This window comes from Andrena cerasifolii, chromosome 1 (genome assembly GCF_050908995.1).
Source record: "Andrena cerasifolii isolate SP2316 chromosome 1, iyAndCera1_principal, whole genome shotgun sequence".
In the NCBI taxonomy this organism is placed as follows: domain Eukaryota; kingdom Metazoa; phylum Arthropoda; class Insecta; order Hymenoptera; family Andrenidae; genus Andrena; species Andrena cerasifolii.
Window position 1 is genome coordinate 15,510,761 of NC_135118.1, and position 27,671 is coordinate 15,538,431.

Here is a 27,671-nt window from a genome sequence, read left to right on the forward strand (position 1 = left end):
TCTCGTTTGTGAAATAATCTGGTTTGCCGCTGTAGGACTTCTGAAAATATTATTTTAAAGAATGCGCATTACGTCACGCAAATCCTGTTTCATATTCTACTATTCCTATCGATTTTAAGTCAACTGTGGCTTCTCCCGCCTCGTTGATTAACTTTCATTACTGGCAAAGCTGCCGGCAGGACACTCGTATCGATTTACCTTCTTTTTTTTTTCATTTGGAAGAGCGTATGTAAAATGCGAGAAGTATAAATACCGAAGCTTCCACTGCGCACTGGTGCTGTTAATTAAAATACTCTCATCCAAGCTTCGCTGGCTTGTATGCAAATTCGCAGTCACTCGAAAACCCACGAAAAGGCTTTTCGCTCTGAAGTTTCTCAGAGCCTCGATTCATTCGCTTGATTACTCGCGATTACGCCCGCTTAAGCGAACCTCCATAATTTTCGATCATTAAGATGGTTATCGGTAAAGTGACTTAAGCGCGTTTCTGTAAAACGCATCCGCTGCGTCGAGGAAGTTTCCACTTTTCATTAATTGATAATTAGATCCCTCGTGAACTTTCACCGCAAGAGTCACGTGTCCTTTACAGCTGCACGCATATCGCCTTGCGGATGCTCATGTTTTTAATCGATCGTGCCTCGAAGGCTCAAAGACGCCGATTACAAACGGGTCAGCGGCACGAACGAGCAAATCGTGCTCGAGGCAAGCAGTTATTTCACCGTTTGATCTTTCCTCGATCCATAGGAATCCATAGAGATTGCCTTGAAGGGAATACCACCAGTGGTACGGGAAGATCCTAGAACCACTCGCGGACCTACACATCGATATGTTTCTTACGCGGAAGCTCGCCACGACCGCGAAGTTCAACGTGTAGGTGAAGGCCAAGAAAAGGTCAGAAGGACCGGTGCTCCATGCGAGAAACTTATATACCCTGCTTTGCGGTAGGGTTCTCGGGAAGGCTTCGATGTTTCATTTCGTGGAGCGAAGCCATCGCTCGCTAGGAAATATGAAATGTGTAATGTTTAGCGGGACGTTTATTGCACGATGAAAGTCGCGCGGTGGAAGTTACATCGATCGCGAATAGTTTCGTTCAGATTGTTACTGTCGCGCTAATAACTCCTCGGTGGAGGCTGAAATTTTAAACTTGTTGTTGCTTGTTGCAGTTCCAAAGTATAAAAATAAATATTCGATATCACGGCCACTTTTAGGTGATGATCAAAGTGCATTCGTCTTCCTGAATGTAGCTCGATTAAGGGGTTACGCCACCCTGAAAGTTTTGAAAACACGATTTTTTTTCTTTGCATTTTCTTATTACGTGAAGTTTTAAGAATAATTTAAGTCATTGTAGACGCAAAAATTCCCCAAAATAGCCGAGTTATAGGCTTTCAACGAGCCGCGGATGGCGATATTCCGCAGCAGGTAGCGACCATTCTACTTTTCTTCTTTTAAGTTTTTCTCGAAACTACATTTTCAAAGATGACCTATCAAATATCTCCAAAACTATTTGTCCGATTGAGTTCAAACTTGGCACGCATATTCTTAATGGTATTATCTACGATGTAGCTTATCAGTTTTTCCATCCTATACCCCATTCGTATATAATTAATGGTTTAAATTCGTTTTTTCATGTGAAAAACGTATAATTTTTTTCACTTTGCTCTCATTTGTGCAATAAATTTTTTTTCTCAAATCCCTATGCTACATCGTAGGTATTTTATTAAGGAACACGAAAATCATCAGGTGTTTGATTTCAGGCGAACATGTTCGTTATAATTTGTTAGGTTAGTCACGCGTGTAACGGTGGACGAGCTTCGCGGGAGAACGAATAACTCGGTCATTTTTTAATATTTTTGTACAGTATTTATACAATATATGCACTAATACATGCTCTACCCATAAGAAGAAAATAAATAATTTTCAACCCCATAGTATTAGTAAAAAAAAATCGTCTAGTTTAGTGCTATTTCGAGCGCCTCAGGGTGGCGTAACCCCTTAAGAGAGGACCCCACCCAGAAACCACTAAAAAGTTTGGGTTTTTTTTTGTTCCTATAAATAAAAATAAGGGGCTTGGATTTTCTGCATAGTTTTAAAGCAATCTTTATTTTCCTAGAATTTTTTTTTATAGAAAGTTGTACAAAATGACAGTGAACAAAATGTCTTCCCGGAACACTGCGAAAGAATCTGACCCACACTCCCGGGAATGACTGGATCATCTGAGAATGAAATACAAAAGAGATACATAAACTGGAATATATTCTCTCCAATGTAGCGTAGGATTTTATTGATATTTCAATTATTCGACTTTTCACAAGCATTCCAGTGCAAATTTTTACGTAAAAAATTAAAGTCAATTCTTCAAACTGCTACAATTTCCAAAATAATTGGAATTTTGAGAAAATGTCGATATGTTAGGTACGTTTCCAGCGATATAACCGTGCCTCTGTTTAATTCCCCCCCTCGCATGCGCGGGACCCGCGGAAACTGAAAATCCGCGACGTGGGTATGGCGGTCGATAGCAAATCTTTCGGGGTTCCGCCGCCATGAATGGCGAGCATGAATAAAACATGCTCATCGCTCGGAAACAAACGGGCGGGGAGCAGTTGGAGAGGAAGTCGATAGGTTTTCGGGGCACGTATTTCATACTCGGAGTGATCTGATTTTCTAGGCGGCATGAAACTTCCTGGCATACTGGAGCGGCCTTCTTCGTTCCTGCGTGTCTTCATTTATCTCAGATTATCCTGCTCGTTTCTCACCTTTCAGGCTCGGGGATTGCGATTACATTATGGCACTTTCATTTCGCTCTTATTACTTTCTACCGAGATGCCTCTCGACGTGTGGGTCGCCGCGAGAGGAAGCAATCAGACTAACCGATGGCACTTTAATCGCGGCTGGAAGAAAAAAATGATTCGCGATGCCCGTTGCAGTTAATGGAATAACAATTGCTGTCGATCGTAAATCGCGTCCGACGTTATTGGACTTGTACGAGGGACCGTAGTGTGCTTCTCGTATTTCTTTATTTCCCCTCGTGTGCAACCGTAATTTTCCCTTGACGGTATAATCTCGCACTCTCAGGGATTCGTCCCTTTTCTTTATTTTTCGCAAGGCAGCATTCATATCGAATGAGGTTGCAATTTCTTGACAGCAGGTCGCCTTCGCGTACCACAGGAATGCGAGGTGATTACGACTCACGGCACGAGATGATTGCTAGGGACTATTTAATTCCTTCTTAGAACGGAAACGTTGCAGGGCTGCGTCGCCGTGCAGACATACCACCGCTAATTAGCCGGGTGCACGGAGTATCATTTCATTCGCCGCGAACTACGTAATTCTAATGTTCTTCGTAAATGCTAAAATAAAAACAAAAAACAGCAGAGATTAATGTGACTCGCAGCAGTTACTAAATTTCATCTATTCATTTATCCAACGCTATGTTTCTTGCATTTTGCAACCGCAGACCATTTTGTATTAAATAGCGATGCAGAAGCTGTACAGGTTTTTTTTTTTTAATTAAATGTTTGGAACTCGCAGGAACGTTTTGTTCGTGCGAACTTGCAATATCTACACTTCTAATTGGTCGCCGAATTAATGTTCGCACAATTTGTTTCACGTTCTGGCTTCCTATTTGTCGAGGCTGAACCATGAAATACGCCGCTCCGCAACGGATCCGTCCAAATGATTTCAATTATTGCGATAATTGCGAAACGGAAGGGTACTGCTTACTCCGCTATATGGTAATCGAAGTGCTAACGAACAGTGCGTGGCGAGCACTTCCGGGAGATAAGTAGCTGGCGCTCTCGAGTAGATAGAGCAGCGAGTAAGGGTAGACACTTAATCGAGTCTCCATTCTTCAAGGGTACACGCTACCTCCCTTAACCCTTTCGTTGCCTAGACAATAAGGCTGAATTGTGTTTGAAGCTCACTGATATGAAACAGTGTCTGCAACAAAGCACTCCATTCGAAGACTCTGAAAACTCGATTTAGTTTATATCGCGATAATACATGCAATACGTTGCGGAGCATAATTAGAGCACAAACAATCGTGGCAGAACAATTATGTTTTTCGTACTCATATAATTTCAGCGCTCGTGATAATTTCAGCTCCAGAATAGTCGGAGAATATCAGCTGTTGAGTGTCGAATTAATGGGCTCGGCTTGAAAATTTCATCCTTAATTAGACTACCATCCGTCGCTTTTTATTTCCCTTTTTCGCTTCGGGATTGTAAAATTGGAGTTCTGCAGCACAGAAACTGCGATAATTGAGGATAACAGTTTTGTATACCTTAATGAATCGAACGGTACATTGGAGGAACTAATGCGAAACTAATTTTACTTATTTATGGATCACTAAGTTTAGCGAGCGCGTTTCTAACGATTTATTATAAACCGCTGCAACGTTCAAACCTGCCGAGTAAGAGCAAAGCAGCTTCAGTGAAACGCTATTTCTGCTTCAACTCGAAAACGATCTATCAAATTTTGGATTACAGGTAGTTCGAGTTAAAAAGAATAAAACAAAGGGTACTTTCACTTTTTATCTTTTCATCTTTTCTCTGCGATCGTTAGTAGAAGAACACTTTCATACGTTTCTCTCAATATATACATATTTATCACTCATCGTCGCACCACGGTACCGTTAATTATAATTTCACCTCGTCCAATGTAGGTTCGTACTCCAAGAATTCTCCAGGGACGTATTCGAGATATTTTTTTCCTCTGTCTACGTTCACCTACGCTCGGCCAGACTCTCTAGAGATCGATTCACCCTAGCACCATCTTCCACGCAGTAGGTACACTCGCACCACGTTGCGTGGGTGGTTCGTATAAAATTTCGCCGGCGCATATCGGTCCAAAAATATCGCTTTCATCTACTGTTTTCTGCGTTGTTGCCCAGAACGAAGAATCGCGACGGCAAAATAAAGAGAATAAACGTGCGAAAAAAACTGTCAAATTTACAGAGTAGTTAGATCTAAAACAAAAGTGACGTTAATTAGCGTCAGTGCCACGGTATTTTTAAACCACATCAAGGTTAAGGGGCCGTCCTTAAATTACGTAAGGGTAATTTTGGCGAATTCTTACCCCTTCCCTCCCCCAGTATAAGAATACGTAAGATTTTATATTTACACCCCCTCCTTACGAAATATTTTTTACATTTAATTTGATCACTTATTAAAATTCTTTTAGAGGTTTATATATGGTGGCGGACGAAAGAAAGTTTACACCATTTAAAATCGCATAACTTTTTTAGAATTGGCCCAAACGACTTTAGTTTCTTTGAAATGCTAGGATTAGTTTGCTAAGTGACGCATTTCGTCGGTTTGAAGAAAAATTGTAAGTAATTGGTCGGAATAGCGAAAAGAAATAGCAGAGGTCGTTGTTCCAACTTTTTGTTCTGAATCTGTAATGAAAATTCAAAAATCCCGAAATTCCGAAATCAGCGATTTTCGACCTTATTCCGCGATCTTTAAGCGTTTGTAGCTCAGAGCAACGTTAACCGATTTTGATGAAATTTTCAGCATGTATACACAACTTACTTAAACCTACAAACGGGATTTAATTTGCATTACAGGAGAAAAAGTTGAAGAAAACGACCTTTACAATTTTTTGTTACTGTTCCGACCAATTAATTTTTTTTTCAAAACGACGAAACGCGCCACTTAGCAAACTAATCCTTCCAGCTTCTAAAAAAAACTCAAGTCGTTTAGACCAATTCTACAAAAGTCATGCGATTTCAAAGGGTGTAAACTTTCTTTCGTCTGCCACTGTAATAATTCATTTAACTCGGTTTCGGGAAAATTAAATTAAAACTACTTTTCTGGAACATTAATGACCGGATTTTGTATTTATTAAAAATTAGATAAAAAAATATTACGTAAAACGCTACCTGACTCGCCCCCCTCTCCCTTGTAAGGAAACGTAAGAAATTCACGACCCCTCCCCCCAAAGAAACCTTACGTAATTTAAGGATAACCCCTAACACCAGTTCGTGCTGAAAAAAAGCGATCGACATTAATCAAGATTCAAGTAAAATGCTTTTTTCACCTCCATGCTGATCAATGCTACGCGATATGGAAATACATTTACTTTCTGCGCCCAATTTAACCATAACGATTATCGATCGGGTATCATATTACTGATAGCAGGAAAGTACGTTCCACAGGCATCGCAGGAAGCAAGCTTTTCCCAGTAAAAATTCATGAGATAAATGCCAAAGCAATGTCGTCAGAATGTTGGTTCGTTGAGACTCGTATACCGAAACGTCTAAACGAACCACGGTCCTCGTTCGCGTAACTTTACTACGATTCAGCAGTTCGTATTTCCAGATAACGTTCACCGTCAGCGTAGACGAGGATTTTCTACGCGTGCACCATAGCCTGCACGTAGACGCACGTTTCGGAGTATGGGCGCCGTCGCAGAGACGACTCGACGCCCAGCGTCGATTCAGTGTGTCGTGCGACGTCGTACGGCCGAGCCACGTGCTTCCGGTTCCGTCGCTTCCGTTCTCCGAGTTTCTCGCGTGTGATGCGTCTTTCAGTGAGTTATCCGCCTTCCTTTCCTGTTACGTGAATGTCCACGGCGTGCAAGCAGACGGCCAATAGCAAGTAAATACATAGCCCGTGGACCACTTATCGCTTCATACAGAATTCACGAATCTTTAAAAAGAGATCTCTTCCGGGATCGCGCGACATTGCCATTCACTTCGTCACTTTCTTCTGCGAAAAATGGGAACAGAGGAGCATTCCTCATCTGCACTTCTTAGCTGTAATGCGAGTTCTATAATCCGCGCCGAGTCAGAGAAAACGGTGAAAAGCTACCAAGTATCACGGCACCTCCCGCACGAAATAATTCGTGGTTAATTCGTCTTAATGAAGGCACAGTGTACGAGACAACCGCGACCATTGTTCTACTCTACATAGCAAGTGTGGTGTGCTAACCCGCTTCCTGGATATTCGCGCAAATTTTATGACAGCGTCGCACCGTTTCCCTGCCCCGATATTTCGCTTGTCCCCTTTCGTGGATTGTACAATCCAACGTTTGTTTTTTTTTTCGATCAGAGGATTTCCTGTGCCGTTTCCTTCAGCCTTCCAATTCGCGTCGGAGTTCGCCCCGCGATTTGCACGGCGAACTGCAAAATCTGTTCTGCACCCCGACCGATCCGATTACATAATCGCGTGGTTTATGCAGAAACGCGGCAACAAACTGCATCCGACGCGTATTATCGATGATATTAGGGAACGGTTCGGCCGTGAAACGGTGGGAAGTTTGCGTGGGGGTCGCAAACCGACAGATTGCATTGCCAGAGATACAAGCGTTATGGTTTATGTATACCTATACCGTCGATGATGCATTCGTCGCGGTTGTCACACCCTGCTTGGTACTACCCAACGATTTCCCATGCATGCAGGATCAATTGAATTTCGTGAAATTTTACGCCGCTCGAAATTCGTCGTCTGGCTCGCGATTTGTAACATTAAATTCGCTTGTCGCGGAAACAATAACCGACCCTGCCACGTTGAAATGGCACGTTGTGAAACATTTAATGTGTAAATTCTCCGAAAAATGTAGTGAAATTGTAGCAGAAATGGGAAATATTTTATTCGTTAGTCTCTTTGCCGTGGAGAATCAGTGGTTGCTGGTTTCGACCGCTTTTCGTGGAACACAGTGTAGAAAACACTATCTCTTCTATAATGACCGTCCAGGAACGCTCTCTGGAAATACAAGTTCCCGCAAGTGGGCTTTGCTGTATCCTTTCGAAGCTGCAATAATTTACGATGTCCGGAGCTCGTCGGTCTAACGACCTCCCCGTTCAACTTCATCAGCCCCGTTCGATTTCGTGCGGCAGTAAAGAGTTTGACAAATCGTGGCGGGCTACTTTCGCGCTTTATCGACCACGTCGGGGCCGATTCGCTCGCGGAACAATGGACGAGGGTGGTCGAGGGCTCGTCGGGAAGAAAGGGTGCGCGTTCGAGTAGGCCTCGATCTACCCCAAGACCAAGGCCACGCTTGAAACGCGTCTTCGGGGGGTTCGGTGCTTTGATGAATATTCATTTCGCTTCGTCGATAATTTCAGTGAAATTGAACATTCCTGAGGCACAGGATGCTGTATAGGTACTAAGGGTGATTGCTCCTGAGTACGCTATAAACAGATTACAATTTAATTTCTCTGTCAAAGGTGTTCGATGTCTAATTATCGTACTAAACACATATATAGTGAAAAAGACCAAGTAAAAAGGGGAATTTTCTTTCCACCCTCCCATTTCGTGCTTGCGGAGAATAAAATTTACTAAGACGCTGAAACTGCAACGAGGAACACGCAGCAGAGAATTTTCCCTTGATTCCACTTGGTTCGTGCTGAGTGTTCGTCAAGGTTGAGTGACGTGGGGCCATCGAGGCAAACCCTTCTGTGCGCATCCAGGTTCAGACTTTATGTACCGGCAATGAAACAATCCTTGATCCGTGCTCTCCATGCGCGGGAGGCTCGGTAAACAAAAGGGTACCGTCGATTGCGCTGGAGTGAATGGCATTCCACGATGCTGACGAATTACGTTGCTATTCTTCCCTGCACGCGCGCGGAGGAAGGATGGTTAATCTTGGCGTGGATTGGCAGGTCGTTGGTCTTCCCCCTCGGCGAAATACTCCCACGAATGCCGAGCAATGTCTGTCTGGAGATTGGGGAGGATACTTTCTCTGAATTTGCGAGGAAAATCGATAGTGTTAGATCAAGCTTCGTAGACAGATTATAAAATTCCATGTGAACGAATGCAAACTGGAATAATAGACTCGAGGGACATATTTATTATAGTTATTGTATCCTCTGAGCTGTTCGTTGGAACTTTTCATGAAAATTAAGTCACTCATCTCGGATCATCGTAATTAGAAGGTAATCGGTTAAATAACAGCAGCATGGAGCTTCGGTTACTTTGTCGTGCTGTAGTTCATCGAGTAATGGAAACAGTATGCGACCAGATTCCATGCACAGCCACTTTGCAAGATTGCCCGGGACTTCGACGAGAATCTTGGACTTTATTCTGGCAGCGTTTCGTTCCTGCCCCCTTTCCTGTCCCACCGTCTCGACGATTGGGAAACAACTCGACAATATGCTTGCCATTTTTCTGCTTCCCACGGTCGCAGACATCCTACGCGCCCTACCTCTGCAGTCGCCGTTCCTCTTAGATCGAACAAGCGACTTCAGCAGTTCCGATAAACCCAACAGCAAGATCCTCCGATACATTTTCCCTGAACCCGACGAAACAAATCCGCCGAATTTAACTCGTTAAACGTTCACTCGTGCCCGCCTCATACCCTGGAAAATCGCCAAAGCGGAGTTCCGAGGCAAACCTCGTGAAAATAGTTCTCGCGCAATGTAATGCGTCAAGTTTTACATTGAATAGATTTGGCGAGGTTCTCAGCCTCCTCGAGAGACAGTTAACCCAAAAGCACCACAGATCGCGATACTCAACAACTCGGCAATTCGCATTCGAATGCAACGTTTACCCACGTTTGATGCGTCCAGCCGCTTTTCTGAAACAACTCTGACAGCAGCCCGGCTGCACAGCAGTCGCTTCTACCTCCGAGTGCCGTTGCCGACGCGAGAAACTCCTGTCGCATGGAAAACGCCGTGAAATCGTGAAGCAAGCGCGTCAATCACGCGGATTCGCGTCCGACGGTGTGCACGTTGGGACTGTCGCCTCATAATCACCTCGCATTTATTTAGTAACCGTTAGTGCGGAGGTCGCGCGACTGGGAGGTGGACGACTGCACCTTGGCAGCGGAGTTTTCACGAGACAAACGGTGCTCCCGCGATCTCCCGGAGGCGAGAGAGCTCGCGTGCCTGCCGAGGAATTCGTGTCGACCGAAAAAGGAGGAAAAGGTTGTCACTAGGTGGCTATCTGCTTGAGTAAACGCGCACCGGTACACCGTGGCCACGGGTCAAAGGTGAGCTAGCTGAATACGTCCATTACTGGGTGGGTAATAGCTCCTTTACTCGTGCCTCGCCGTGAACAGAGGCCACAGCGTGGCGTCTCATTCAAGGAAGAACGGAATGGCTACCCTTTTGTGAAGGGCTATCGCACGATGGCGGACGGCACGCAGGTAAATTTACCGAATCAGCCCGTCAGCCAGCCAGGGGCGATGACCCACATCGTCGTAAACATTCCGTGACTTAAAACGGAGCAGCGTCTCGTAGGCTCCTAACGAAGACGGGGCTAATTACACTGTCCAACAGCCATTTTGGTCTGTAAGATTCAATAGCCGTTTCTTATAGATTTTTGTGCGTGGAAAATGAATCCGCAAACCGTTTGTCGCTAGCGCCCTCAGTTTTCGAGAAATGCGATTTTGAAAAAAAAAACCTGCAAATTTTCAACTTTGAACATCTTTTGTGTGGAGACAGTAATAGTTATTCGGTTGCTTGTCGTGGCAAATTATTCTACAAACCCCCCCGAATACAACGATATAAGTTATTGGTGCATTATGAACATTTAAATATATATAATGTGTTGTTATTTCTTCAGAGGAATTGATGGTGATTAACAATAACAAAGCTGAGTTTCTCTGTAATCAAGTAATTATATTTCGTTGTTTAAGTTTATTTACAATACCACTTACAAAGTTCCTACCTGTAATCAAGAAACGACATTTAATGTCATTGATCACCCTTTTATACTCTATTTCCAAGTTCTGTTAATACCTTTAATTTATAATTACTCTGCGTGAATTGCCACGTGCACAACTGTTTTCTGTTTACCCTCTCGTCCTTCACACGCTCTACTTTATTAGCGCTCGAGAGAGCGCGGCAATATTCAAATTAAATTAAAGGAATTATATTTCTTTTATATATATTTAAACAACGATCAAAGGGAACAGAGCACCCGAAATTCACCCACTTTTGCAGATATCTTTAAATTTATTACCAAAACTAAGGGTCTAGGAGAATATCTGACTACTCCACGCGACGCGGCAGATATTTTTCCTTCGGAAAGCATCAACAGAAGTGGTAAGACACGTAAAAAAATGAAACATGACTTACCACTTCTGTTGATGCATTCCGATGGAAAAATGTCTGCTGCATCGCGTGGAGTAGTCAGATTTTCTCCTAGACCCTTAGTTTTGGAAATAAATTTAAAGGTATCTGCAAAAGTGGGTGCATTTCGGGTGTCCTTTTCCCTTCGATCGTTGTTTAGACATATTTAAATGCTTATAATTCAATAATAACTTAATATCAACAAAGTTGAAAATTTGCATTTTGTTCAAAATCGAATTTCTCGAAAACTAAGGGTGATGGCGATGAACGGTTTACGGATTCGTTTTCAGCGCACAAAATCTATAAGAAGCGGCTACTGAATTATACAGAACAGAAAAAAGTTGAATTTTGTTGGACAGTGTTATCTTACCAGAGCTTTACGAGGACCTGGTCTCGCTGCGACCTCCATTTCTAAGCTTTCGGTTCTGCCCGAGATTTTTCGAGTGTTCCCTAGTTTCGTCAGCGTAAGGGTCTAGCGATAGAATCCGTGGATACAGAAACGAAGTCCTGCGCGTCCTTCTTGTTGAAGGTAGCTGGTGGAGGAACGTTGGAAGGTTTTTCTGAAAGGATATGGTTTAAAAGAACGTGGAAGGTTCGAGTAGTATCGGCTCGAAGGACTTGGACCGTGGGGGTTCGTGGGATCTCATTTTAAGTTGATAAATTAAATTTTGAATGAGGATGGCGAAGCCAGATAGGCAAGTCTTCTTTTTGTTGCGAGATAGCTCTTTCACCCTGTTGTACGTGGAAGCTTTTCATCTGGTAAAAAGCGAACGTTCCAGGTTTCATCAGCTCGTTTCCACTAATCGATTCCTTCGGAAGGGCGCGGGGATATTGATTCCCCGCGAGAGTCATCGAATAAATTAGCGGGCCATTTCGGCCGCGCATACATAATGCCGGTGGTCGCGACGCGAGTGTCTGAAAGCTAGAATCACGAACGCTGCGAGAAGCCGGGAAACACCGATAGTAAAGGATGTAGCCGTGGCATTAAACGTGACAGTGCAGGGAAGATGGAAATGGTCGCTTTCAAAGCTGCCAGGAAATTTTTGAACTTCGTTCTTTGCGTCGTTTCTACCTCGAGAGCATTCTGTGAACGTAGGCACTTTAAAAGAGTCGTTGAACCGTCCCTACTTAAACCTTTTCCAGCTTGAATGCTTGTTTTAGTCGAAGTCGAACCGAACAATATTTATTTTACTCAGTTGACGACCGTGGGCTCCTTACGCCATGCACAGAGGACAGTAGATTACTTCTTGTATTTGTCAACGCGGTACATATGACTTGGGAACCTCGAAATTCTGAAGTAGACATTTTGGTACCCATGAAACGCCAAAGAAGACAACCCCAATCTCGTGGAACCGTAAAGCTCTCCTTGATACGTCGTTGTTTACGGTGAAACTAATTTCCTACAAAGGAACACAAGCGACCCGTGTGCTCTCAGCTACTTAGGAGCACGAGTACCTTTATCTGATTTTCATAACTCAGTAGTTGAGCGTATAGGAAAGCAGCGTGTTATTGGACTTCATTGTTCTCTGCAACAGCAGCCAAATACAAGTAGGGTAAACTGTATAATGATTAGCACCCTAAGCGGAAATTCCAAATGGAGTGTCTATATTTTTTGGTGAAGTTTTTATATGGTCCTAATTTTCAGTTATTATCAATGATTATGAATTTCTCATTGCACCTATCGAATTTTTTATTTTAAAAATATTCAATGAAAAACAAAAATAGGCATAAAAGTACAGTCATTGGCACCCTAAAATTTGAGGTTATATAGAAAAACATATGCAGGTAAAAACGAAGTTTAAAGTGTTTAAGCAGACTATTTTATTCACTATTAAATATTTACAACACCTAGTAAATCTGTATTTCAACCCATTACTTAGTTATAAAGTGACAAAATATACTTACCTACCCCTTATCAAAATTTTAAGAAAACGCCTAAAACTCAGGCCTTTTTCTCACTTTGTGGTGCTGTCAGATGTAAAATATGTAGTTCAACTACTGGGCTTTGCAGTGTTGTAGTGAAAGAAAAATAAGAAATTGTAAGAACGTACTTTCTAAGCTTGTACCTCTTAATATTTGGCTTTTTAATCAGGAGTGCGGATGATCATTGCAGTGCCAGCATTAGTGCAGTTTACCCTACCTATCTAGTAACTATCGATCGATAGTATGATAAAAACCGCCTCCCCTTAATTAGTAGCTAATTACAGCCAGTTAAATCAACTTGTTATAAGAATAACGGCAAGCTTGTTTCGACCGTTATGGGATGGTAAACGTTGCGGAACGATTTGCGGACGATTCGTAGCTTCCGCTCAATAAACGCACTTCCCCCATCGATTTCGTATCAATTAACCGCTTTAATAAGCAGACGTTCAACGTACTGCACGCTAAGCTGCGTTCATGAATAACGAACGCTTGTTCATTTGCATACCGAATTCTCTGGAAAACTTTCGGTACTGCAACTTTCGTTTCGTTTGCTCATTATCCAGTGTTACGTCAAACCATCCTACTGGAAACCCTTTTAGTTAGTGTATCGTTTAACCATTCCAATTCCCAATCAAGCTGTTCGGCTATTCAATCATCAGTGCCCGAATTTTTGTGGGAAATTCAGCAGGATACAGAAAATAAGGAAATGAGAAGAGGGGAGTTTTAATTGAATGTACTGTAGGATATATTATGTAACTATCCACCAGTGAATATTTCACGTTCCTCAAGTGAGCAGGATTAAGCAGAGGGTTTATTAATTTCGTTAACCAGAGGAACTCGAGGAATTCTGGCTGCGTTGCTAGGAAACCGGAGAAGGGAGGTCACTGATACGCCTTCGCGAAAACGATGAAAATACCTCGGGTCGCTGGTTTTCAGCAGCGATGGGCCTATTGATTCAGCGAACATCGATACGCGAGTGTTTGTTATCCGCGAAAGGCCAGCAGGTAGCTTGTTCTTCCATTTGCACGGGCGCCGACTGCTCGCTGGAATAAACGGGCTATTAAGTTGCACAGATGCGCTTAGCGAGTAAAAGCCTGATTTTATCGGATGCGATTGGCGGACCCAATGTTTGACTTCTGAATAACGCGGCAATAACACGGATCGCTTTCAGCTCTGCTTCATAAAAGGAAACCTATCCAAAGAATTCCACCGTTTCCCTTGTACGATTAAAAAGAGAAACAGAACGAACCTCGATATTCATTAAAATAGAGGAGAAAATTAATTCACTTGGAAATAACGAATACACGCGTGCTTTTCTCTCGAGAAAATTAATTCCCCGGATGCTGTGAAATATTCTCTCCTGAAATTCCTTCGTTTCCCCTTTCTACGGCGTGCTCGCAGAATATAGAGGAGCACGTACCCGTGGCCGTAAATGGAGGATTTATCCGCATTTACGCTTTCACCACGCTGCATCCCCGTGCACCGTCCATAATCGCGCGCATGCACCCGCCACGGGGTCGTGTACTCCCCGAACTTCGTTACACAGAGTAATTTCCTTATCTCGTCGCTTGCACTTTCGGCGAGCGTAACGAATGGCAAACACCGACAAGCCTGTCCCGTTCAAATTTCGCAGCTCGGAAGAAATTACATTTCACGGGGTAAGAGGTACGGGGGCGCGGTCGGCGGGCGAGGAATCAGAAATTGCTCGATCAGTGTTTGCCCTCCTTTTCCGGTTCCAGGCTTTCGACGCTTTCGACGCTTCCCACGCGATGTTGAATCTTCTCCGGCTACTATGTTCGAGTCAATTAACGCTCCCGGCAAATTGTTCGAAATCGTATTATCGGTGGCTCGCCTAACTCACCTATGACGCCCATTGCTGCTCGAAGTCGTCGGGGGTCGCTTTGCTTCGGGCGTTGATAATAATTTTATTAATTCAGAAGTTTAGTTTTAATTTTAGTTTCAGTTTTAGTTTACATGTAGGATAAACTCGGGTAAGTCCGTGATAGTTTTAGAATTTGTCTATTAATTGCTAATGTTTACATATTCTAAAAGTGAGTGTAGGATATAATGATAGGTCAGACATCAGAGAAACAAATAATAGGTTAACAGAAATTTACTAAGTATATTTAATTCAAAAATATACAAAATTAAGTTGTCATGACATACTCTGGTAACTCCGTGATAGTTCTCGCTAACCCGTGATATGGCCATCAGCTACTTTTTTTATATTATTTTACATTATTTTAAATGATTTTAAATGATTTTACATTATTTTAAATGATTTTACATTATTTTATATTATTTTATATTATTTTATATTATTTTATATTATTTTATATTATTTTATATTATTTTATATTATTTTATATTATTTTATATTATTTTATATTATTTTATATTATTTTATATTATTTTATATTATTTTATATTATTTTATATTATTTTATATTATTGTCATTTTGTGCATAATCAATTGTTTCATGATGGTTAGATGTTTGAGACGTAAGGAAACATTGTTTCTAGTACTGATCATCAAAATTTCTCAAACAGCGCAATCAGAAACGCAGTTTCAGGCACACGAAAAATAAGAATTTAGTCACTTTGCCTTATCGCATGATAATTTCAAGAGTCAGACTCGTTAAAGTGTCATTTTACCATCACTTACCTGCAGCTTGAACTGTCCATTTATCTTCTAAAGCACATATAATACATAAACAAGCGATCGTCCACAACTAGCACGAAAAATTTTCTCGAATAATGCGCTGCTGGAACAAAATCCTCTCTCACTCTACCACACTAACTTCAATTGACTAATTATTTTACCACAACATAAACTAGAAGATCAACGCTCTCTGCTAGCGTTTGTTCCATATAAATTGAGTCAGACAGTTTAGAGTTACAGATAAATGAAAAAGTATCACGGAGTAACCTGTACCACGAACTTACCCGAGTTTACCCTAATCATTTTTCTCTAGTTCTTATCATTGTGAACTAAAGGGTGCTATACCCGTGCAATAATAATAATGATGATACTAATAATAATTAATAATACCGCGAAATCTTTCGCGACTTCGCAAAATGGAACAAATTTAGGGCCGCGTGAATGAACTGCGACGAAGGGTCGTAGCTCTCGATGGGCGATCGCGAAGATCGCTCCCCGTCTCGCGGTGACGAGAAATCGCGATGCAGCAGAGATTTTAACGCGACGTTATCGAGGGACAGCTGTTCGTTCACGTTGCTTCCGCGATTAAGCGATAGGATTGCTCAAACGATGCTCAAATCCGGTTCGCGCACTAAAGGCCAATTAAACGCTGGCGTCTGGTTAGCCCGGCGTCTTGGCTACTCGAGGTGTAAAATTTTATGGCTGAGGCTTTTAATAAACGTGACGATGTTCATGGTGGTACATTTATTGAGGGATATTGCTTTCACGGCGATCAACGGCCGCTTTTAGTGCCTTGCAACTGGGACCGTGTAATCGCTGGCTACTGCTTGGGAAGGGGGTCGATGATAGCCGTAGGCGAACTACGAAACACCATCGTCGTATACAAACAATAAATAATATACTAAACTAGGATGGTCATTGATTTGCTTAGTCGAGTCTCGTTAGCCTTAAATTAATTGGTACATTACGGGCGGCGGGCTGTCGTCGAGATTTTGCAAACAGTATCTTACTGGTGAAGCAGAAGACGGGTAACCGAAGCTGTAACTGGTAGCATAATTGCTGTATGTTTGAGGGGAGACGACGTAATTGGCGTTTGGCGAATAAATCGCGTCTTGCGCGCTCGGAACTTGATAAACTTGTATCGCTGGCTGTGGGCTGGCATCCGCGATGGTTAGATCGTTCGATGGCACGTCGTTGTAGACCACGTATCCAGGATTCGTGCAGGAACAGCCGTAACTTCCACTTGACGCGTATCTGGGGGCTGCGAATGTTCCTCCTTGTTGATTCATGAACACTTTTTGGGAGCTCAACTTCGCGCCGACAAGCTGTCTGTCGTTGCCCATTTCTGGGTACTTAGCATCCTGCAAACAGAGATAATTGAGTTCTGTTATTTTCTATCAATTTGTAATTATCGGTGGTATCAACAGTTTAAATACAACTATTGATACTGATGCTTTATTATTTGTCACTAATATTTGAAGGCCGTCTCTTAAAGGGTTAAGTACCTACTAGATTATAGTCTTAATATTCGTGCAAAGTTTCATTCAAATCGGTCCAGTAATCTCTGAGATATTTTTGGTATGGCAAATGCTGCAACTACGAAGAGGCCTTGGGAGAAGGAGCTGCTATGGCTCCATTTTTAAAAGTATTAAATTTCTTTTTGAAGACAATGCAGCTTAATTTATATTTTATACGCAACAAGGTGTATATCTTGATTTTTAAATATAGCGATTCTTTATATAAAAAAAATCATAAAATGGCTCTATTTTAATTTTCCGACCTGTAAAGGGTATGTAACCTCTTAAATTAAAAAAAAACGGAAACACTTACTGTAAGCGTTTGAGATTCGGTGCGATCGTTGGGTGCTCCTGTCTTCAACGACTGAGGAGCGGAAGACACCGGTCTGGGATCAGGAAAATTCCGTAGTTCGTGGTCAGCGGAGATCTGCAATATTCCACTTTGCTGACGTTGCAGCAGGAGAGGTTGGACTGGTACAGCGTGTTGCATATTTACGGGGTTCGCCTGACGGCTCGCTGTCTGCGCAAAAGTTGCAACCTGATTCTGCGATGGTGCTGCGATTTGTTGCTGCGTCGCTGCTCGGGGATTTATTTCGGACAACTTCGGTGTACGTGTCTGCTCGCTGATAATTTGCTGATGGGAATTAAAGGCTGGGTTTGACGGAGCCGTCTCCACGTGGCGATATTGATGCATGTTTGATTGTTTCAGGCCTAATAGCATACCGTCGGTGCTTGTTTCTCCATTTCCACTTTGACGAACTCCCACGTACTTCTCTGTGAAAACGAATAACGTTGCTTGAGTCAGAATCTTCGCTAAGTACCTTCTACTCGAAACTGGAGTCAAGTTAAGAGCTGTTACAGAGGATAGGCACGCTCCGATACAAAGAAACTGCCTTCAATTAAGTAGCTTCACTCGCAAAATTTCCCCAGATCTATAAACTATCGTGTTCGCTATCTATCTCACCATCAAGGTCCTCCGTAGCCTCTCCGTTCTGACTTTGCAAATCAACGACCGGCGAAACTTTTTCGGTTAGGGACGGCTTCGCGGCCATACCAATTTCATCAAGTTTGTCCCCTTCTGCCGCAGCAGTGGATTTATCGCCAATGGATCTTCTGCGCCGGCTATGTACTGCCTAAGGGAAGTGTTCGGTTAATCGATACTGCCGTCGCAGCTCCGAAAATATCTTCATTACCGAACTATTAACAGAGATCTGGATTCCGCTCGAATATGCAGAACGTCAGCGGCAGAATGCTCGCAATGGTCGCAGACAGTACTTAATGGGATTATCGAGATCTCGCGAAATTTAAACACCTGACACTCACCAAAGGGTAGTGGTACTGGGGCGCAACTGCCGCGGGCAGCCCTACAGGCACGCCGAGTCCGAGATCGCCCAACTTTCCTGAATTCAGGCGCCTCTGAGCGGCCCTTGACAAGTATGGCGTTAATTGATGCGCTTGCACCAGCGAATACGGGATCACTGTATCGCCAGGGGCCTGGTGCAAACCCGGGTAAACTGGATGAAGTTCGTAGTGGTAGCCAGGATCCAGCGATGCTTGTTGCAGTTGCGTGTCCTCTTTTCCCGGAGCGTTTTGCAGAGTCGGGAGAGGATGCGCCGTTCGGTGTATCAATGAATGCGTTTGTACCATTGAGCGCGGCTGCCCGTATCCAGGTTGCACCAGTATATCGGCAACCGCATTGCTCGTTAAAAGAGCGGCCACTGAAAACTGAAGTAAAGTATTTTCAAGCACGTGTGTCGATTTCATTATTGTATAAAAAGGTCTGTTTGGAAATTCAATTGCAGTCAACGTTCAGAGTGGACGTTCCCAATATTCTGGGATTATTCAAAACTTACCACTATCCACTGTGCCATGATCGTTATTCGTCGCGAATCGTTTGGAAGCTCGATCGAAACTGCGATTCGGCCTCCCGAGGACGCGTAAATTAATCCCCGCGGTTTGCTGACGCTCAGAAATTTTTCGTACCACGCACTTTTGTCAATCCAGCGTGTCACATGTGTGTGGACATTAGCAGGTTCGCGGAACCGCTTTCCAGGTCAGTCTGTTTTTTGACACGACGCGCAAAATTACAGTAGACCATTTTCAGGTTCTTCTCACGTTTCTCAATCGTTATTGTATTCCCCTCTGCAATATTGTCATACGTGCGCGGTAAGGAGTACGATTTCTTCGCAATTCCGTTTGCGAGCAAAAGTAAACGTTCCGCTCTGGAATATTTTATCTTATCTGCGGGACGGAGATTCATAATTCACGCCCCTGCGATCAAGAACCGCTTCTGAGCAAAGTTAGCGTCATATGCGGGCGCCGATAACGATTTTCCACGGATCTCTAACCCCCCTTCTCCCCTTTCAACATCGTTTTCACCCCTACAGTTGGGAAGTTGCGTGCCATCAGAATATTTCCAGGGGTACATAAAATGGCAGATTGCAGAGGGTTGCTGGGAACACCAGGCTCGCCCTTTTGTTTCAACTTTCGAATTCTCGAATGTGTGTTTGGCGGTATGGAACATCGGCGTCACGTGGGGACCGCATAATAACGACGTTTATGCAAATCGATGTGATTGTTACAGACCGCGAAACTTTCTTCGTCTGCCACTTGTACCCGATTCGAGATGTAGGGAAATCGCGAAAACACACGGCACGCTTCGATTTTGCTAATAACATTCAGGAATGACTCGGTGCGTGAGAAATATGGATAGAAGACACGTAGTTTATTGGTCCCGGTTTAAATATTCACGATCGAGGAGTAGTTCAGTAGGAGAACGCTAGATCAACGGCCGAATCTATCCACCCAGTTCGCGCGACAATCAGGGCATGTCAGCAGGGCCGGTGGCCTCGAAGTGCAACGATCTTGTAAAACCATGGATTTCGCACATTCCGCATACCATTATTCGGTTTTGCAATACCATGTATCGTTCGAGCGGTGATTCCAGTGAATCAGATCCTGCTAGGTTCAACGCGAGAATTTATTGTCCACTCGATTCTGCTCGAAGGAAACAATTGCGACAGTGATTAACTTGCATTCTCAGCTCACATGTATGAACCTACATTCCTATCGATTAACACGGAATTAATTTAGAATCCAGTCCCATTAAAAACACTCGAACACTGGGCATTTATCTAAATCATTAATCTTTGTAAGTGCAGGTTGAACCACGTAACTAGAACACCTCGATCATTTCCTGCGTCAAGGGAACGATCGACAGTTTTGTTTAGTTGCAGGCTGATTATAAACAATCTTCCTTTCCCAAATTACCTTGACTTCTTTCAATGGACATCTATATATTTTCCTTTGCCTGGGGACAAAGAATCATTTATTTATTTTATATTTATATTTCCCTTAGTTTAATACGTATGTGGTAAATGTTTGGTTTTTACTTATTATAATAAAAGTAATTTAAATTAAATTTGTTTCAGTATTTATTTAGAATAAATTTATATTTTTCTATTGATGGTATTGTGAAAGATTAATTTGAGATATAACGAAGTAAATTTTTTTTACCTTTTGTATCAGGGTTTATTAAATAAATAATGTAGATTGTATTGATCTCGAAATTAAAAGAGTTAAGTGTAATTTATTTTTTACGTAGTAAAATGATTATAAATTTATGTTTGGGAGTAAAATGTTAATCGACTTTAATGATATCTAGTTTTTTCTCGAATGAATTTAAGTCACATATTTATTTAATTTAAAAAAATTATATTTTTTAATTCTATTGTATATAAAAAATGTATGGTACCATCAGCCTGCAAGCCCCTCTGTACCAAATAATTCGAAATAAGGAACAGCTGAATTGATCCCACAACATTTGAAATCCATCCAGATGATCAAGTTACATGGTTCGCCCTGTACAGCTCGACCTTTGCCTATCCTGTTATCAATGGAACCTCACCCAACCCATCAGCGTTCGATACAGAAGGTCGAGGCTGTAATTGTCTGCTCTGGGAACTGTCCAGGTTGCGTATTCGGTACGTGATGCCCGCGGCGCACCTGACGCTGCGCGAGGAGGATGTGGTACGACTAACCTTGGAGTTCCTCCACAGCCGCGACCTTCACATCTCGCAGCTCTCGTTGGAACGAGAGACGGGTGTAATAAACGGTCAGTACAGCGACGATGTCCTGTTCCTTCGTCAGCTGATCCTCGACGGGCAATGGGACGACGTGCTCGAGTTCATTCAGCCCCTGGAGGCGTTGCCCGACTTTGACATGAGAAAGTTCACCTACTCGATCCTGCGGCACAAATACGTGGAGCTGCTCTGCATAAAGTCGGAGGCGAACGTGATCGTGGCCGGGACAAACGGGAGCGTTGACAACGCCGTGGAGGAGGTGGTGAAGGTCCTCAGCGACCTCGAGAAGGTTGCGCCCTCCAAAGAAGAGTACAGCAGCCTGTGCCTGCTGCTCACGTTGCCGCGACTCACGGACCACCTGCAGTATAAGGACTGGAATCCCAGCAATGCTAGAGTCCAGTGCTTCCGAGAGGTGCACCCGTTAGTGGAGAAATTTCTGCCCGGTGACAGAAAGAGCAGCGACCCGTCTCACCCGGTCACCTCGGCGAAGAACGATCGGCTCATACAGCTGATCATCAAGGGCATTTTGTACGAGTCCTGCGTCAATTACTGCCAGGCCAAAGCCACGGGCTCGAAGGAAAGCGAGCAGGTAACTGTTTAACTATACTTGATATCTCAACGTCAAGCAGGTCGCCGGGCAACTTGACCTGGTGTAAGTCATGTATACGCGGATGATTATTCTAAGTCTCAATCTCCGTTGGCTCGCAGTTAATTAGGCCTTTAGTTACTAATAGAGAGAACGTTAACCGTGGCAGCTCTAATACGTTGAGCGTCTATTCGTTCATTATATTCATGTCTTTCGTGTTGTTGCAGGTGGAGATGAGTTTCTCGAGGCTGCTGGATGGGTCTGTAGGCTTCAGCGACTCCGACCTGAGTCTACTTTCCTGGCTGCAAAGTATACCACCGGAAACGTTCGCCGTGCCGTTCGCGCAGCGGACGTTAAACGTGGACGTGGAGCGGCTGGAGCGACCATCCTTGGAGACCTCCTGGACGGAGCACATGTTGATCACTCCCATAAAGCCTAAGACTTTCCCGCATAGCGCCATGCCGTTCACCAGGCCGCGATCCGCCGCCGACATGATGTCACGGAGTTTAGTGCCAGCGCTAGAAGCTGGGCTCGGACCGAGGAGTCCTGGCCCTAAAAATACACCGATACCATCCGCGGCGCTAATGGCGTTGTCCACCGGCGACATAAATCCCATGTCGAGATCGTCTTTCGCCAGCTTCCATCTAACCGGTTTCAAGAACAACAAGCTGATGAACACCAGCGTGGACAGGCTCTTCGAGAACGAGGGTGACGTCTTCCTCAGCTCCAGTTACGCCGAATTCCAGCAGCTGCCTTCCATACAAGAAACGACCACCAACAACCAGCCTAAGGCCCCGCCGAGGACCAGGGGACAGTCGAAAAGCCCCGATGGTAAGTCTCCTCTCGTTTGACGAAAGTGAAGTTACATAATGATGGTAAAAAAAAAGTTTAAGAGACGAACGACAATAAAAAATACCGCAATTTGACGAGAACGAACAACATCCCTATCTATGTTGCGTAGAGTTAGGGAATTTCCCCGAATAGATCAGTGAGACCAACGCGATAAGTAAGGACCAGTTTGAAGCTTTCTTTTCACCACCGTTGTATGCGCTCCAGTGGTAGCTCTAACGATGTTTACGCGTGGCTTCTGTTCAAGGTATGAAGGCCGATCCGTCTGCAACCTCCACGCCGGAGCGTAGAGTCGCTGGCAGAGAATCCCCCGCGCCATCGACGGCCAGGAGCTCCAGGAGAGATTCCCTGGCCGAGAAGCCGACAGGAGTCGCGGCGAAGATCACGGAACCCACTGCGGTCACAGCCAGGACTTCTACGGGCAGCGAGAATCTCGAGCAGAGCTACAACGGCGATCTGTTCAAGGAGTACCAGAAGCAGAAGCAGAGGCTGCAGGAGAAGTTCCAGCAGAGGGAAAGGGAATGGGACGATCTGGTCAGACAATTGTCGGCCCCATTACCTGCGCAGGTGGTCGATAATAGGCTTCAGGGTGATGGGTAAGTAGAACCTGCGTCATCCGCAACCTTCAATCTTCCGACGCACAGCGGTGGTTAAGAGAAAGTTTAAAAAGGTGAACGGATAGCAGCGTAATTTAATTTGAAACAATTGTACCCCGATTTATAGGGCACAGAGTCAGGAGGTGATCCAAAAGGCGTACATGTATTTTTCAACTTTCTTGCGACCGTCACCGCAGTCCCTTATCAAGAATCGCATTGGTATATGGCGGGGGAGATAGCGGGACAAGAGCGTATTGTTCGGCCTGTTTCGGTGTTGCTCTGTTCAGCAACCGAAATGTCAACGATTAACAGTATCGTGGAATCGCAGAAGCTTGGTACAATACTTCGAATTAACGCTGGCTCGTTTCCCAAGCGAGTCATTCGCGCCACATAATCCAGGCGAATGCTATTGTTTTATCGCGGGCCGCTCCGCGGTTGTGCAGAGTGGATTGTAGTCAATCATACCGAGTGGTTGGCTACATTCTCTAACAGATGGCAGCAACGGAATGCCTTTGTCGCGCTTATTATGGTACTAAAGCGCGGGCCGAGAATAACTCGTTCGGTCTAGACAGCAACGTGGCGCCGATCGAAATAGCAATTCTCGGCGGGGTACGGTAAAAAAGAAGGGGGAATTATTTTGACGACTTGACAGTGACCTCTTCCCCTCTTGTCTGTCCTTTTATTAGAATCTATCTTTATATATATATATATACACACACATATATCCTGGTATTGAAGTCTCAGAAGCATCGTGATAAGCATCAATTCAAACGTCAACACGCGAAACAATTTTCCGTTTGAAAAAGACCCTAGGTGACATCGCTGTTCTCTTTTGGCCGCGTTAAATGTTGTTCCACGAACTTTGTGCGGCCGATTCTTTTGAAAGTTAGCGACCGTGACGGCGGTCTGTTTTCCCACGGACCACGTGCACCGTAGACAAATCAGCAACGGCGGGAAGTCGTCCCTCGCGAGGGTCGCGCGAATTCCTTTTCGCGAACGAATAAACGTCCCCGCCCGTACCCTCGTAAATGTCTTGTAACGGTCTAAAATTATCAGCTCCCCGAGGATGTCAAGAGCAATGTGTCTTCTCTGCAAGGGCATATCGGCCGCATCCGGTGATGGCAATTAAAACAGCATTCGACTCGTCCAGCTCGCGTAATCCCTGTCGGTCCAACTCCATTTAGGTCGTCTGACATATTCGATATTCATTAGGGTAGGACACATTGAAGCAGCAAGGCACGCGGGGAAATGACAAAAGTAGACTTCGTGTTACAAAAATGTCAGGGTGCTAAATTAATTCAAATTGTTCTGTTGGATGCCAGAAGCACCTCAGTCCAAATGTCAGTTTCGAGAAAAGTTTCTGTAGACATTACAAAATTAGATATTTTTTATTCATAGTGAAGTTGTAAAACTGTCTATAGTAATTTAAAAAATTGATACGGTTCCTTTGTAGTTGCATTATTACAATCGGAATTATGTAATAAATTAATCAGTGAAATTAATTTTAATTATAGCCCACTCAGGCCCCTGCATAAAATGGAAAAATATAGAATAAATGTTGCTTTTTATTTAAAATTTGCATAAATTTGAAGGAATATTGAAAAAATAGTCTTAAAAATAGTCTAGATCGTGTCACGTTCAGGTTGATGTATGTTTGATGTAGATACGAGTCAGAGTCAATTGGTCAACATCGATCCACAAAATTTACCATAGCTCTGTCAATTTTAAAGATACAGCAATGAAATTTAAAGGGCGTATGTAGAAAACAACGAGGAATGCGATTTATACAAAAAGGGCCTGAGTGTCCTGAGCCCGTTCTTGCATCCAACAGTATAATATTCGTACGTTGAAACGAATACACCTATCACAATATACCTAATAAAGTTCAGCAATCTGTTTCGCTAACGCGCGCCGTAGGTACTATTACGTGTCGGAGATCGCAGATTCGTTATCGTTTATCTATCGTTTCGCAAACGTTCGCGCGGTTTCGAAACCTAAATAACTTTCAATGACGTCGACGGGAAAGAGGCAGCACGCGGTATCGGTGCGTCAACGAAATGAAAGTGGATTTTCGAGCGTAGTTCATTGGCATCGATCGTTGACATTGTTCCGAGGTCCGGATACCGGATGTATGGGAATAGGTACGTGCACGGTGGTCACGGGGAAATCGTGACAGTACAGCCCCGTCATTGGTCGTGTATGTACCATCGACGATTCTCGCTCCATGGTTTCGTTATACATATTTATGGTCTCATTGTCCCATTCGTGCGCACCAGACACTTATAAAACACGGATGAACGCGCATATATCTGATACGCCGTCTAGACGAATGAATTTTTACATTGAACCCTAGAAATATGCCGTTTGAATAAAGTCGAAGTTAAAATTCTTTGAACAAATATTCTGCGAGCTGCAAACGTTCTCAAATGTAAATAACACGGGGACTCGTAGTGCCAAGGGCTGTTACAGGCGCCGTGTTTTTCGTTGGCTAATTTAAACTGCAAATAAGCAAAGCACAAAGGCGATTCAGGGAACAATATGACGGTCGCAACGTGACAAACCTGCTGTAGTCAAACCCGTGTGTTTGCACGTGTGCAAACGGCTTTGGGACACAGAGAACAGCGCGGCTACTTCAGCTGCTAACGATAAAATTCTATATACGATGTAACTGCTGGATACTGATGACTGACTCGTTAAAACGACGTAGGGGTTGTCTATTAGTGACATTTTGTCCGAAATTATCTGCGAAACAACATTTACACATTAGAACGTAAGAAAATAATTCAGCTTCAAGGGGAAGTATATATTCTTTGTCCCTCTACATATTAATCGCGAACGGTGACCGTGAAATTCACTCTCACGTTGCTAGTTGAAAGCCCTTTTATCTGTGACTAGCTTAAACTATCCGGTGTTGCCCGGCTGAAACTTTGATTGCCACAGAGTATGAAGGGGGTGAAAGAAGGGGGAAGGGGAGGGATGTCCAGATGGTATGGTAGCCTATCTGTTCCACAGGGTTTAGAGAGTAATTACGCAAAATTTGGTCCAGATCGGTTAAAAAAATCGGGATAAAAAGTATCCTATATATTATTCCCGGTCCTAGACTACATGTATACCAAATTTCAGGAAGATTCGTTGTGTAGTTGCGACGTGATTGAGTAACAAACATCCAAACATTCAAACACACTTTCGCATTTATTATATTAGTAGGATAGTAGGATATCGCGCAATCAATAGATTCTAAGGCACACTTAATCGCAACATCTGATTCCCGGGACGTCGTGCGTTGTCTCTTCGGGAGAGCACGTCCCAATGAATCACCCATTAAAAGGATCGATTGACGTATCTACAAGTAGATTAACTTGGACTGAATGCTCGCAGAGAACAACTGAACATCGTCTTGCAATTAAGAGACGCGTAGGTAATTTCTTGTCGCTATCAGATCTCGCGTCCTCCAGATATAAAAGTCACGAAGTGGTTCTCGAACGAAAGGGAATGTGAGATCTGTTCGCTCCGAATCGCTGCGATTCGATAACTCTTAACAAGACTTTCTTTCAATACCGCACACCTATAAGCGCACTAACGAGCCCGGTTAGCCACCACGTTGACACGGTTGCGTCGCTAGTCCACGAATTAACGCAGGCCAGAGGGGTTCCGAGTGCCTGGCACTTCGTTAACCACGAAATATAACGTATTTAGCCGGCGGAATTAACGTTTCGTGGTCGTTGATGTACGGGCGGCCGTGGGTCCTTGGTCCTTCAACAGGTTCAACAAACGAGCTCGTTCTAAATGATTCACTGCGCTCGATTCCTTCGGCGCGTCCCTTGAGACGGCAAGTAGCTACTGCGCGTTGAAAGAAAGATGGGATGTCGTCGAGGCACGAATATGTCACCGCCGAAGAGGTCATCAGAAGCTGGATTCAGCATGGAAAGATGAAATTTGCGAAAGTTTCGCGCGAACGTTATCGATTCGTTCGGGTTGCCGAGTGATCGATAGGAGATCAACGTAAACGTGGCTTTCACCTCGGGCATCGACAGTGCCAGTCATTGGATGAATTTATTGGCCCCTCGTGGGATTTTCTCGACTCTCCAACGTTCAGCAGCGGCAATCTATCCACCTACTTGCGCCTGCCGCGCGAGACGCAACGCGTAATTAGTGAGCGCGGCTGGCCGAGATTGGTCACAAGTGTGGCTTTGTTCGAAGCCCCCGCGATTAAAGGGAAATCGCGGAATGACCATCCATCTGGAATTAAGGCGCCTCGTTAGCATCGAAGAATGGCAGGTGTTGTGGTCGCTTTATGTGGAGAAGCGCATTCAGAGTAGGTTACTTCAGTTCAGTTCAAGGTGAATCGATCGCAGGTGCCGTTTAAGGCACGACGGGATCGTTGCATTATTTCGCAATGGATCGTTGTAAATTACATTTGGCAAGCTTGTGTTCGATTACGAATT

At 43.8% G+C, this 27,671-nt stretch overlaps 2 protein-coding genes across 6 annotated transcripts in view; one reads left to right on the forward strand and one right to left on the reverse strand.

Annotated features, from left to right (window-relative positions):
* LOC143378961 (WD repeat-containing protein 47) overlaps positions 1–27,671 on the forward strand; it is a 93,548-nt gene that overhangs the window by 10,576 nt on the left and 55,301 nt on the right. For 3 of the 5 annotated variants that reach the window (XM_076831202.1, XM_076831168.1, XM_076831177.1), the window contains exons 2-4: positions 21,085–21,784; positions 22,009–22,612; positions 22,878–23,226. In XM_076831202.1, coding sequence (XP_076687317.1) covers positions 21,104–21,784; positions 22,009–22,612; positions 22,878–23,226 — 1,634 coding nt within the window. In that variant the 5' untranslated portion in view covers positions 21,085–21,103. Of the gene's footprint in view, positions 1–6,543; positions 6,594–21,084; positions 21,785–22,008; positions 22,613–22,877; positions 23,227–27,671 lie in introns of those variants that run through there. The other 2 variants (XM_076831194.1, XM_076831186.1) reach the window with 2 other exon arrangements.
* LOC143366085 (uncharacterized) lies at positions 16,326–19,127 on the reverse strand. Its single transcript, XM_076806863.1, has 5 exons — positions 18,967–19,127; positions 18,437–18,838; positions 18,078–18,246; positions 17,427–17,887; positions 16,326–16,957 (listed from the first exon to the last, which is right to left on the reverse strand). Exons 1-5 carry the CDS (start codon positions 18,982–18,984, stop codon positions 16,544–16,546), a joined length of 1,464 nt encoding a protein of 487 aa, XP_076662978.1. The 5' UTR covers positions 18,985–19,127; the 3' UTR covers positions 16,326–16,543.

Bases quoted from the DNA above. Each gene is read 5' to 3' on its own strand.
- LOC143366085 (XM_076806863.1), bottom strand. The intron at 18,247-18,436 runs GTGAGTGTCAGG...CACTTCCCTTAG, and splicing joins CCCAGTACCACTACCCTTTG to GCAGTACATAGCCGGCGCAG. The intron at 17,888-18,077 runs GTGAGATAGATA...TCGTTTTCACAG, and splicing joins GGCTACGGAGGACCTTGATG to AGAAGTACGTGGGAGTTCGT.